This window comes from Rhipicephalus sanguineus, chromosome 3, assembly GCF_013339695.2.
Source record: "Rhipicephalus sanguineus isolate Rsan-2018 chromosome 3, BIME_Rsan_1.4, whole genome shotgun sequence".
In the NCBI taxonomy this organism is placed as follows: domain Eukaryota; kingdom Metazoa; phylum Arthropoda; class Arachnida; order Ixodida; family Ixodidae; genus Rhipicephalus; species Rhipicephalus sanguineus.
Genome location: NC_051178.1, coordinates 137839297 through 137853315, shown reverse-complemented (window position 1 = coordinate 137853315; position 14019 = coordinate 137839297). Strand labels below are relative to the sequence as shown.

Here is a 14019-nt window from a genome sequence, read left to right as displayed (position 1 = left end):
CGATGACAGAAGACAGGACGAGGGCTCGACATGTCGCGACAACGGTGTGTGACGCGGCAGTGACCGGACTTTGCGTGCTCGTCAGAAAACTGGAGAATCCGAGGAGTCAGCGGCGCAAAGGTGTGTTCTCACGCGCCGAGTTTTTTTTTTTTTTCTTTTTTTTTTTCTGACTGAAACGCGCCGGCACTGCTCTAACTCTCCTGGCGATGATATAGACATTAAAACGAAGTGACTGTAGCCAGGAGAATATTGATTTAAGCCATGAGTTTCCAGAAAAAAAACTTTAAAATTGCAAAATTATTTTTAGATATCTAATGATAAGAGTTTGGAACTTTGCAAATCACCAATGAAAAATTGTGTCACAGTTCCTTTAGCTGTACCAAATAATACACCTAAAGTGGACGCTTTAATTGATATATTTAACACTACTCGGGAATACGCTAATGATATGTAAGTGTATAAAAAATTTGTAAAAGTATCGTAATTAACAATATCACGCAAGCTCCGAATTCGTGTATGCGATTTGACCGCTTGAGTTCAAGGCTAAGTGCAATTTACAGAACTGTGACATCTTTTGTAGCTGCATGTTCACAAACAGTGATATGCAAAATTCGTGTTTCAGTTTCTTTCTTTTTTTTTTTGTCTTACCTCATCGAGAAAATTACGGCTATAAATCAGAATTACACCTGTTTCCTGTGTAACGAGAATTTAAATTTATCTCGCACAGCAAGTTTTGTTCGTATCGATTCACCGCGGCTCATTTCTGCACATTAAGTACATGATTCATAGCGAAATCAGAGTTGGGCCTCGAATGTGGCGTGCATTTGCTATATGTCAAGGGGTCACAGACAGTCGGGAAAGGGGGACGGGGTGGGGGGTTGGTGGCAAACTCTTTGCACCAGTGTTGTCATCGATAAAATTTCGGTTGCGCCTTGTTGGTACGTAAGTTTTAAGGTGAAAAAATTCACCGCAAACCAAGACGGGCCACAAAGAGGAACGACGGTGCTCGTCTCGTTTCCTCTTTGTGGCCTGTCATGGTTTGCGCTGAAACGTTTCACCTTAACAAAAAGTAAATAAATAAAAGGTAATCGATTTCCTGGCTTTTTACACGTTCTGGCCAAAGCATAGATGCGCGTGACCTATAATCCTTACATAACGCACACTGTCTAGTGCCGACCTGGATGAACAGCTGCGCGCGTAGGTTCGCGGATTCTGGTACGTATACAGTGCCCCCCTACTGTGCTGGGCCGCCACTCGACCCATTAATGAGCTTTTCGTCACTGTGATAGCGAAGCGGAGCCTCGCAAACGCTTCTGCTTTTATATCGCGTTGCCGACACCGCTGCATCACAGAAAAGTCCGGGTCAGTGGGCGATAATAACAACCGCGTAAAAAACCTCTCACTATCGCTTTTGTTCACGCGCGAGGCGTCCTCTCGGATTCCGGCTTTTGCAGGTACGTGTTGTCAAGACTACATGACGTAGCATAGCCCACGCACACGCTGTCCTCCTTCACGTATAGTTAGGTGCACGTTCAAGAACCCAGGTTGTGCAGGTTATTCGGAGCACTCATCTATGATGTGCATCATCGTAATGCTTTTTGCCCGTAAACCTCAGAATATAGTTTTATCAAGTTTTTATTTAAGTCGATCCTGACGCTTGCCCCGTTTTTAAGCCATCCCCCCTATCTCTCCCAACAAATTCATTCATTCATTCATTCTCTATCCCTCGCTCCAGTAGGTTTGCATCTGCTGTAATGCTTATCATGAATGTTCACAAAATTCCACCTCACCCACATCTCCATTATTCATATCTCTTGGACGCATTCCACGTATACTCGTTTGCTTTGAGGCTCCTAAGATATCACTGGCCAGATAAAAACGACGTCACGCCGCTCACCTGATATCAGAAACGAATTCGTCTCGAAAAGCGAAGGCTCGCAGCAGCCCGCCGCGGCGGATCATGGTAACGGTCAGTGGCGTAGCCAGGGGTTGACACACCGGGCCCGTGCCTCCCCAGAAATGTTTTTCTCCCATAGGATACAGAGCACAAAATGACACTCGACCACACTTACTGTCCGGACCCCATGTCGGATCATGGACGAGCCCTGCCCCCCCCCCCCCCCCCCCCCCCCCCGAAACAAATATCTGCCTACACCACTGGTAAAGGCTCACGGGAGAGTCCGTTGTGATTCCCGACTACGTATGGCATGAGAACAAGGATACACGCTTAAATCGCCTGCGAGCAGCTGTTCAACGGGACTAACAGTCCCGTTAAAACAGCTGCGTTTCAGCGTTGCCTTGTCTCTTATTGCATCCTTAAAACACATATACGTGCGAGGTCTATATGCTGTGATAAGGAATAGCTACTTCTACGCGATTGCCCTGAAGTTGTTAATTCTTGCTTTAATCTTGCTTGCCTCGCAGATGCTTTAAGGGGAGCGCGGTGCTTCGCCCTCTTCAACAAGCGAGGTCGGAACTCACTTTAGGACGTATATATTTATAACCTCTGGTTGTATGCCAGGGGGATTTCTCGGCTGGTGCAATGAACCGTGATTTTAAAGACGGTCGTGTGCCGTATGCGAGGTAGTCAGTAGAAGGAAAGTTCAGAATAACAGAGAGCTGAGCATCTTTTTAGCATCTTTTCTGCTCCGTAAACGCTTATGGGTGCTCCAAAGCGGTACTTTTCTTGCTCCAAAATCTGTTCCGAAATGTGGAAAGTCACTTCCATCCTTGCGAGTGAAACAGAAAGCTAAGCGTGGAAGGGGGACGGGGGGGGGGGGGGGGTCACCATTAGGGCAAGCTCGCCAATAATCGGGTTAAGCAGCAATGTGATGCATCGCCTTGTTCTAGACCGACTTCCTGCAGCTGGCTGGAGGCTATGTTTTACTTTACAGTGCTGCAAGAGTAGAACGGGCATTTCACCCTTTCTCGAAAGAACGGAGTAGTAGGAGCATTTCACGCTCTCGTTTTATGTTGAGCCTTCCAAATGTACCGGTAGGAGCGTAGCCGTCGGGTGGCAGATCAAATGTATGGAAAAGTTGCGGCCTTCGGACTGCAGTGATTGCCTCGAGGTTGCTCTAAATGCAAACGAAATCCGGTTTTCCTTCCCGCTCACTGTCTCGAGCGTTTTTCTACGCGCGAACACGTGTGTGGCGTGCCCGTAGCACACGCGCATGGGGAATCCGAGCTCGAGCGCGTGCCTGCACGCGTTCGAATGTACTTCCTCAAATATTTCGTATATCGGCAGGCGACGACAAGGCGACGAAGGCGCGGTGGGCCCGGTCCGTTGGCGAAGATGACGTCGACGGAAGAGAGGGACGCCGACGACGACGTCCAAGCTGGACATCCTTCTGTACACGACGTGCGCCCTGTACGTGCTTTACTACGTTCTGGCGTTGGACCGCCGGCCGCGCCTCGTCTGCCGCCTGGGGCGCATGCAGCGCTTTATGAGCAGCGGATTGGGCACGTTCCTCAACGCCTTTTATCGAACGCCCATCTGGTGCGTCGGTGCCAACTTCCAGTCGGTCGTGAGCTTCCTGTTCCAGGTATTGATCTCTGTATTCTCTCTCCTTTTCTATATCTTATAGCGATGTACACTTATATGTACATGTGTGATATTGTGTACTTATTGTTTGCACAATGTTTACACAATAAGCCCCACCACGGTGGTCTAGTGGTTATGGCACTCGGCTGCTGACCTGAAGGTCGCGGGATCGAATCCCGGCCGCGGCGGCTACATTTTCGACGGAGGCGAAAATGTTCGAGGCCCGTGTACTTAGATTTAGGTGCACGTTAGAGAACCCCAGGTAGTTGAAATGTCCAGAGCCCTCCACTACGGCGTCTCTCATAAACATATCGTGGTTTTGGGACGTTAAACCCCAGATATTATTATTAATGTTTGCACAATAACTAATGTGTGTTTAATGCTGTCGGTATTCCCACTACATAAAAGAATGACCAGGGAAGGCTCCGTCAAGGTATTTGACGTCACTGTGGCCTCACCGTGACGTCATAATGGCTTCGCCTTCCGTCTTTGGCTCTTGCATCTCTTCTTCCTTATGAACGAACCGTAATAATGACTTATTTTAATCGGCACTGAATAGAAGGGCGACCACCAGCTTTAACACTGCTGTACACTGTTAAAAAGAAGTGAACATCGGAGCGCGTAGTGGCTGCAACGAGTTCCGTGCAGGCGCTGCAGTGCGCGCTGTGAGTGGTGCTCTTTTGTCGTCCGCTACAGTCTGCTACGCCGCTTCAAATCATTGTGAAGCGAACTTTTCATGTAACGAAAGAACACCACGCACGGTGCTCACTGCGCCTGCGCGGAACTTGCTGCAGCCGGCGGTGTCACCGAGCGGCCGTCACGCGCTGCGATGTTCCCTTTAACAGTGTGCCGCTGTGTAGATGTTCAAACGATTTTTCTCTTGAGGGCTCCTCTAACCCTATCGAGAGCTGGAGAATGGAGGGCATTTGAAATGGTTTGTACCGCAGAGTTGGCAGCCGGAACTGTCCTATCGGCGCGAGTACCTTCTCCTGTCTGACGGCGGCAGGCTGGCGCTGGACTGGCTTAACGAAGATGAGGAGTCGCTGCCCGTGCTGCTAGTGTTGCCGGGCCTGTGTGGCGACAGCCAGGCCTACTACCTGCGTTCGTTCATTCCGCTAGTGGAAAAGCTGCGCTGCCCCTGTGTCGTCATGAACGGACGCGGCCGCGGAGGTCTGCCGCTCAGCACGCACCGCATCACTCACATGGCCAGCGTGGGAGACCTTACGGAGGTACACGCGATACGCGCGATACGACACAAACTTTGCGCGAAAGGACTTCAGGACACCTGCGCTACATTTAGACGTTCTTGCGTGCATACGGTGCTGCTTACAAATTCCTGCTTTCGAAAGGACTCGCGAAATACATCAGGCAGATATGTATCATTGTCGCATTTCTATAGGTAGCACCGAACACGTAATGTTAGCATGAGGCGATGATACACATTAGCTCTAGCAGCTTGCGTACGTAAGCCCTTGAGTTCTTGGTATTCCCCATGAGTGCGGCTGGGAGCACACATGAACGCAAGAGCGTGTGTACGTAAGCCGCTTGGGGTCCCCGGCACTATAGAATCCTCTCTTCACTACCATACAGGCGTGTGCACAGGGGGAGGGGACCCCGCCCCCCCCCAACAAAAAAAAAAAAGGAAACACACTACTAAATTAAGGGGGGAGCCAAGTCAGCCCCATATCTTTACACAACCGTACGTGTCCCGTCATTGTAAGGTGTGTAGGGTTATGGTTGTAAAAATAGCCGGAACGGAACAACATGGAGCGTACCGGACCTTCTCGAAGTTGAGGGAGCACAGGCAGGATAGGAATCACCTCTCTGTAATCATTTAATGGCTAATAAATGTTTTGACCACCACCACCCACACGTGCACGTCGGTGGTTCGGCAGCTCGCCTGCCAAGCCGTCCACGGCAATAAACGACAAAATATTGCAATGAACGGACGTCTCTGTTTCACGTTTGGAGAACCAGTCATTTCGAAACAACTGCATGCCATGAAGGTTTTTGACGGTAATGGCCTCCGCGGATCCCTGATGTCGCATTCCAAGCACGCGGTTTACTTCCCGCCTTTACCCCCGGAAAGCCGGGGACCGAAGGCAGGCCGTTGTGAGCAGCACGCCATTGCTCCATTTTCATTTTTGCATCCGCTGCGAAGCTGCTTGTTTTCCTTTGAACTCGTCGAACGGAAGGGGGGGGGGGGGGGAGGCTGCATGGAGAACCCTGCGCACGCCCATATGTTCAATACCATCATTTTATAGTGGACGTAATCTGACGCTGACCTTGTTTCCTCTTCTTCGGGGTATCCTCCCCTGCCTCGAACTCCGCGAGTTGCACTTGCGTTGACATCAACATAGAGCATAGATGTTTCAAGATTCCACGTTCCTGCACTTACCTGCGTGACGAAGTATTAGGGAGTGCAGCCTACCCCCCCCCCCCTTACCCTAATGCCTTGTCTCTGCACTGCGTTCTGATCGTAAGGACCTCCGTGAAAGGAGGTCCGGAAGAGAGGGGGCGGGGGTGCTACGTAAAACTACCCCTCCCCCCTCCACCCCAGTTGTGAACCATGCGCACGCCAACGCATATACAAGGTTTGTGTAAATCTCGCGCATGTGCGCAGGTTGTGGACGAGGTGCGCCGACGATACCCCAACCGAGCCCTGTTGGCGGTGGGCTACTCGCTGGGCGGCTTGCTCATCAGCCTGTACCTGATCAAGTTCGGAGGGGAGGCGCGAATAGACGCTGCGCTGGCCATCTCGACGCCGTTTCACTTGGCCACCGCCAAGCGGAATCTTGAGCAGTGGTGGAACTCCAACTTCGGCTTGCTAATATACATGGCCAGCAACCTGGTTGAACACCTCAAGGACAACGAGGACGTGCTTCGATTCTGCGTGAGTCGCCTCGCTTCGACGATGTGTTATCGTAATATATTGAAACTCAGCTTCGAAGAAATTTACCTGCATTCAAGTTTCCAACGCCTAGACATCCGGAATGGATCATCTTGCACAGCGATACGGTTTTCCTGAAGTATGTCCTGGAAGTCTTCTTTCCGGAACTAGTGGTATTCGGGCTTGCATGACATAAGCAACCGTGGACAAAATGACGACCTTGGAGTTGTTATTATGTTTTTTTTTTCATTCTTTTGCGGAATATAACGATATCACTGTTTATGTGCGAGACCATTGACCTTGTATTTACAGGAGGAAGTGAACGCGGACGCCGTTCTCTCCTCATGGACGCTGCATCAGTTCGACAAGACCTACACGGCTCCGGTATTCGGCTTCAAGTCTACGGAGGAACTCTACGAAAGCTGCAGCCTAAAGGTAACGTGACTCGATCGCTCTCGCCCCCCTGCCATTGTCAAGCGCACGCCTATGGTTCCTTGCATCTATTGACGCCCTCCTTAACCCCTCCCCCCCTCCCCACCCCTCTGGACGTCCATGTGCAGAGCGCAAATTAGGTATACGGGACAGAGATTGTGTACACACACATCACAGGTTGGCGCTTGTCCTGTGATGTGTCTACGTCTCTGTTTGCTATGACACGTTATGCCCAGTTATTCATATCGCAATGCTATGTCTCTACACCTGGTAATGTGCTTATGGCATGCCGTACACACACAGGGCAAGCTATCTCGCGTCCGGCGTCCGCTGCTGTTCCTGCTGGCCGGCGACGACGTGTTCGGCTCGCCAGAAACCTTTCCCGAAGACGAGATACTCGCCTCTCCCTGGCTGGCCGCCGTGGTGACACCGAGCGGCGGCCATCTGGGCTTCGTCGAAGGCTGGCTATTCCCACGGTTACCGTTTTACGCGGAGCGCTTTGCGGCCGCATACGTGCAGGAGCTGCTGCGTGTCGTCGAGAGTGGTGGTCCCGGCGGGCTCGCCCGTCTAGGAGAGGACATATAACCTGCGCCCTTCGATTACACAGCGAAACTAAATTCCCCGATGTTCTTCCTGCAGATTTCTGAGCGTGGTTTCTCGGTCTGACTTTCCAACTACCATTTTCACTTTTCGTTGTTGCACAAGAAACTAGGGAGAAGTATATGAGGCACTTGCAGACAACGTACTCAGGAATTTACTGCAGCTCTAATTATGTAAGGCAGGATACTCGTTCATGAACATACTTCATAGAGATTACTTCTCATAAATTTCCCATGTATGATATCGTCTTTCACGCTCACTTGTCAAAGGACTTCTTCGGCACATCTCTTAGTAATCCATAGCTCACTTATGCCCGTTTCCAAGCTTAAAAAAGTATTTGTGCCCGAAATTGTTGCGTGCCAGGGCACGCTTGTAGATAGCGCAGTCTTTCGTGGAACACGGCACAGATGCGGAGAAGCCTCGGACAATGCGCAGTGCTCAAAAGGCGCTGTGCGATGCGTGTGTCACCTTGCGCGTGTGTGCGTGTGTTATCGTTGGGCACGTATGCGTGCGCATTCGTGCGTGTGCATCTGGTAGTGGACAGATTTAGTTGAGCGTCCGCAAAACGTACGGACGAGCCTGCCATAGGAATGGCTGGCAGGCTGCGTCCGTACGTTGTTGCGGACGCCCAACTAAAAATCTGTTCGGTGTGTCATGCGTACATTTCCGTACTCGGTGAAAAACTAGCATAGCACCGGTAGGGGACTACGTTCTATTGATATGGTGTTCTTTTATGACTTCGTTCAGAAATTGAATAGCAATTTACTGACGATATGGTACGGTGCTCCATTCAGTTTGGTGAGGAAGAAATATATGTAGCGGCGCAGGACACGACGCTGGCGATGACCATGAACGGGGACGACGGGCGCCAAGGCACGAGCTAGACGGAACGTTCCTGCCAGGCCAGACTTGAATGTCGCTCGCAAATCGCCGCATTCGCAAATAAATGCGGTATACGGTCTCCGTATACCGGGCCCACACAAGTGACCAGTCGCAATTCATTTTCATGTATGCTTGTTTTACGTTCAAGTTGTCGGTTCACTGCGACCTTCTCACGATTATTGGTCAACATGGTTATTTTGCTAGTTGGGCAAGTTGGAACAAGTCATTCACAATGGACTGCATTATGTCATCTCGCTTGTCCTCTGTCTATATAGTGTCTGCACTCAGTACCATTATGAATGAGTATTGGTCGCATATGCGGTCGTACCTCGCTATAACGAAATAGGCGGTAACTAAAGGATATAGCGAAGTGATCGTATTCTTACTTATAGGGACACTAAAAAGAAACAATGAACCTGTTTAGATCGATAAATTGTGCTCTGAGTACTCTAATGTCGTTAATTTCGCCATCATAGGTTTATTAATAAAGGAGAAAATCAAGTTCAAAGTTTCACTTTTAAATTTCGCGCCGGAATCTCCCCGCGTGACGTCACGGATTTCAAAGTGTATTTATCATATTTTGGCGCCATTGGCTCAACAAAATTACCTCAAACTCGGTACGTTAAGTCTATGGCCCCCTCAGAGGACAATGTACTTCGTTTTTACCGATTAGGAACTACGCAGTCCCTAGTAGGCGCCGTCAAAACATGTGACGTCACGGCGAATGTTGCGGAAACTTCAAGGTGGCGTCGCCACCCATATTTTGTTTTTGCGTGTTTTCTCGCTTACTAAGCGTGTTCTCGCAGCAAGCGTTGTTTTTCTGGTATCGTGAAAGAGTACTTTACTAATATGCAAAAAATCATATTGCTATTTAGTGTCCCTTTAAATTTGTAAAGAAACCCACGTATTTAAGATGTTTTAATACAGCGAAATTGCCTTTTAAACGGATATAAGGAGCCTTAATATCAGAATGAAGAATTGTAGATCATTTCTCCCAAACTAAAACGAAAGCCCCACTGGATCCTATTCCTCGTATGGTACCACGTTCCCGCTGCGGTTCTTGCGAATGAAAACAGTGCATGATTTCGCACAGCTAGTGACGACACCACGACACTTAGCGTGTGCTCGAGCGCCCTTTGTGGCGATGCAGCTTCAGCTCAAACAAGCTTCACGCCACATATTATTATTATTATATTATTATTATTATTATTATTATTATTATTATTATTATATTATTATTATTATTATTATTATTATTATTAATCTTCTTCCTGATGGCACTGACCCACAAAGTGGGATGGCCAAGAACCGGGCGGCAGGCGCCACATATATTTCAACAAGCGTTGCATCACCATATTTGCGTTGCTCCTTTTTCTTCGACCATTAGAGCAAAATAAACAAATTGATCTTTACAAATTGCTACCGGCCGCTGCTATGTTTTCGGCGATCGCTTGGGTTACCGTGTTTCTTTAACCTGCCGGCTAAGCGCTGCTTTCGATTCAATGCAACACCTGTCAGTAGACGCCATGCGTAAGGAAATTTTGCCTTTTGTCACTTATAAGCCTCCGCTTCGCAGATAGCGGCTAGCGTTGTGCGAAATCGGCTCGCAGCTGCTTCGCCAGCACTGTTACGAAACACCTATGCTGGATCACACACGATGGTATAAGGATGGATTAGCCTTTACAACTCCATTAAAGATTACGAAGAAGCAGCACACGCACGCCTTGGTAACTCAGCGGCCGAATGACGCTGTGCTTCTAAACACGATGATAGTGGGTTCTATTCCACGTCATTGCGATCACATATCGATAAGTTCCAAATTCAAAAACGCCCGTGTACTTAGATTTAGGGGCACGTTAATAACCAAATGGGTGAAAATAGTCCGGAGCCCCCTCACTACTTCGTGCGTGCGTGTCATAATGAGATCATGGTTTTGGCGCGTAAAACCGCTGTATTGAATATTAAAGACGCGGCACGAAACAATTCCTGTTGGTCCTTCGGCGGTTCTGGCTCTTGCAATAATTCATTTACTTTAGGCGCAATTAAAAAGGTTCAGCGCAAAAACCGGACACAGCGGACGAAATGACAAAGACAAGCGCATTGTCGCTTCTTTGTCCAGTGTGTCCGGCTTTTGCACTGAACCTTTTTTGATTGTGGAATATAATAATAATTGTTGGGATCTTACGTCCCGAAACCACGATATGATTATGAGGGACGCCGTAGTGGAGGGCTTCGGCAATTTCGACCACCTGGGGTTCTTTATCGTGCACCTAAATCAAAGTACACGGGCCTCAAGCATTTTCGCCTCCATCGAAAATGCGGCCGCTGCGGCCAGCATTTGATTCCGCGACCTTTGGGTGATTATGGGATATCAACTAGCCCGATCCCATGCTTTAATTCATGCGGCATGCGCACTGTCGAACAATCCCCCTCCCCACCTATCGCGCGCGCGCGCGCGATAGGTGGGGAGGGTGTGTGGTGTGTGTGTGTGTGCGCGCGCGCAACACACACACAACACACAGATTAATTTTTTTTCTCCAGCCAATATCGCAATGCCCATAGACTGTCACGCCACCAGGCGGATGTCAGGAGGAGGGTTAGCAGACGATAAACCGGCAGGCGCTCCCTATAGTTAGGTTGTGCTAGCTCGATTGTCAACGTTTCGTCTGCGGGACCAGACTGTGTCAAAGTAACAAGTACATCGTGGTGGGTTTCCTTATAAACACGCCAGATCACGTATACACACACACACACACACACACACACACCACACACACACACACACACACACACACACACATATATATAATATATATATATATATATATATATATATATATATATATATATATATATATATATATATAAACAGCACTAACAATGGGCCAGATCACGGTTGTTCCCATGGGAGGAATAAAGATTTCAATCTATTATTCGAGGTTGACACATACGGTACATTTCATTTATATTCCTTGGTATTACGTGCCAAAACCACGATATGATTACGAGGCACGCCGTAGTGGCACCGGATCAATTTCGATCACCTCGAGTTTTGTAACGTGCACCTAAAGATAAGTATATACACGGGTGTTCTTGCATTTCGCCCCCATCAAATTGCGGCCGCCGTTGCCGCGGGAATCGCACCCGCCTCCTAGGACTTAACAGTGAAACAGCTTAACCGCTGAGCTACCACCGCGGGCAAAGCAACATTTCGATGCATGTACACACCGAATTTTCCGTCCGATCGCCCGCTACTAAGCGCACGGCATCATTAATAATCATCATCAACAACTAATATCCTCTAGCGGGCCCGGGTCGGACCTGGTCATGAACAAGCGCGCCCTGGATTAGTTTAGTAATGAACGCCCAGGCCGGGCCCGGGCGTGGAACGACGGGCCCGGGCCGGGTTCGGGCTGGGTACGGACAAGTACGCCCGGGCCCGGGCTTGGAACCACGGGCCCGGGCCGGGCTCGGGCTGGGTTCGGTCATGTACGCCCGGGCCCGGGCCGGGCCCGCGCTTGGAACCACGGGCCCGGGCTGGGCTCGGGCTTCATAAAGCGGGCCCGGGCCGTAAAATCTGGCCCATGCAGTGCTCTAGAGTGTACTAGAACTGTACACTGTACCCTGGGCAAGTCGTGCTGCCAATGTTGGCACACAGCGTACACATCTGAGCTCCGCGAAGCTTTCTGTGGCCACGCAGGTTAGTGAAATGTTAGTGTCTGTCTTTTTATGTCGGAACTCGCGCTATTTCGATAGTATATAATATCCGTCGGTGTTTTTGTAGTGTATGAAACCCATAACGTTATACGCGGCGTGTCGCGTGAGCTCGCGATGTCCTCTTATAATAATATCAGGGCCTTCGTAATGAATAGGTGATACACTGAAGTAAAGCGCCTTACGTATTGTTAGAAAAGAGCTGTATGAATCTTGCGAGCGACTATTCAGTCATTCGGGGCTGCGCTCGCTCCACGGCTATAGTGCCTAGAATATACTGGTATATTCTAGGCACTATACCACGGCTATCGTGAAGATCATGAACTACGACCAAGTACCAGCCGCGTTGCGGGCTCAATCTTGTCCTTAGCTGACGCATTCCGGTGGATATTAAACGAGATTGATTGACTATGGGTTGACTATCTACGTTAGTGGACCCCAGCTGGTGAAATTTGATCGGCAGCCCCGCCCTCAACGTCGTCCAATTCACCCGTGAGTTGCTTTCATGGTCAGCGCTGCTCTGCATGTTTGTTACTTTGTTGACAGGTGGCAGCACACTGCAAGCAAAGTGTTCTCTGAGTCCAGAATGCGTGGAAGGCAAGGCGAGGCAGCTCTCGTCGGAGGAAATTCTTTAGATTGATTTTGACAGTGATGTTCAAAGAGACCATGCACCTTGACGACGACGATTTTTCACCCCCCCCCCCCCCGAAATTTTACAGTTTTGCTTGGGTATATAGGCACGCACTCATACAAACGCACGCGCGAACATACATAAAGTATGGTTGAACCCCCCCCCCCCCCCCCGAAAAAAATTTCTGGCTACGCCTCTGATCTGTACGGCAAGATTTTCACAATCGTAAGTCACTTTGACTGTACTTGATGTACGATAGTGTTGAGATCAAAATAAAATCATAATTTTTCTGATGCGATGTATACGTAGCGCGACTTTTGTGGCCGCATGCTGCGAGCAAGCTCGACGAGCGGTAGCGAAACGTGCAATCGCGTCCACAAGCCGCGCCGCTGAGTTGCCAAATGAATCTTTACCATTACCGTCCGAATGGCTTCGTTGTTCAGAAATTATTCGACGTTGCGAAAAGCTTGCGTGTGGATTCTTTTCGAGGTGCTCGTCAAACCTGTAACATCCGAGAGAAGTGAACTGTGCACTCCGCGTTCCTCACCACACGAGTAATGATGCCGGAGCAACATGTTTAGAAACCATCGTCACCCTAAGCATGCGGTCCTGTGCAGCAACGATGGCGTTACTCGCTGGTGGCCTATTACTACGGAAATCCGACAGGCAGGCACGGTACGTATACTTGGAGTGCCGTTCTGTTCATGCGTTTTCTGTAGCGCGCACAGGATTTCGTAGAGCATCGTTGATGCACGGTAACGAAGCCGAAATATAACCTTTAACACCGCGGAAGATAATGACGTAGCGAGCATTTCGCACTTTACATTGTTTGGGCAAGTATTTTGGTCTCGTATCCATTTCAGTGCAGTTCATGACCTCATCCGGTGAAAGTGGCACGGGCCGTGCGTCCGCACGTCCTATCTGTTCCTATGCTAACAAACGGGTTGACCCTTTTCCTGGCGCCATCTTGAATCGCACAGCGCGCCACCTATAGTTCGTGGTAGTTCGTGGGCATTGCGAATATATATAGGCGAGGCGCTGACCAAGCGCCGCAAGAAATTTTCTCACTTCTATTCGTGTTCAACGGAAAGTTATCGTACTGCTACATCATTATTCCATTGCGAGTTTGCATTTAAGAAAGGAACAAATGCGGCGAGCGGATTCGGCAACATCGACCGCTATCACAATAAAGCCCGCTGCGCCACGTGCCCAAGCACATCTCGTTCTTGTAATCTCTTGTTGGCACGTTTGACAATTTGCATTAAAAAATGGCATGTTGCGACGCAACTTTCGCTGCGTGACCGATATGCCATAGCGAAACAAAAT

General features: G+C 49.3%; 1 protein-coding gene across 1 annotated transcript; it reads left to right on the top strand.

Annotated features, from left to right (window-relative positions):
• The first annotated feature begins 3306 nt into the window (after window positions 1-3306).
• Window positions 3307-7817, top strand: LOC119387264 (phospholipase ABHD3). Its single transcript, XM_037654599.2, has 5 exons — window positions 3307-3545; window positions 4492-4773; window positions 6168-6437; window positions 6747-6869; window positions 7170-7817. The coding sequence occupies exons 1-5, from the start codon at window positions 3435-3437 to the stop codon at window positions 7449-7451; spliced, it is 1068 nt and encodes a 355-aa protein (XP_037510527.1). The 5' UTR covers window positions 3307-3434; the 3' UTR covers window positions 7452-7817.
• The last annotated feature ends 6202 nt before the right edge of the window (window positions 7818-14019 follow it).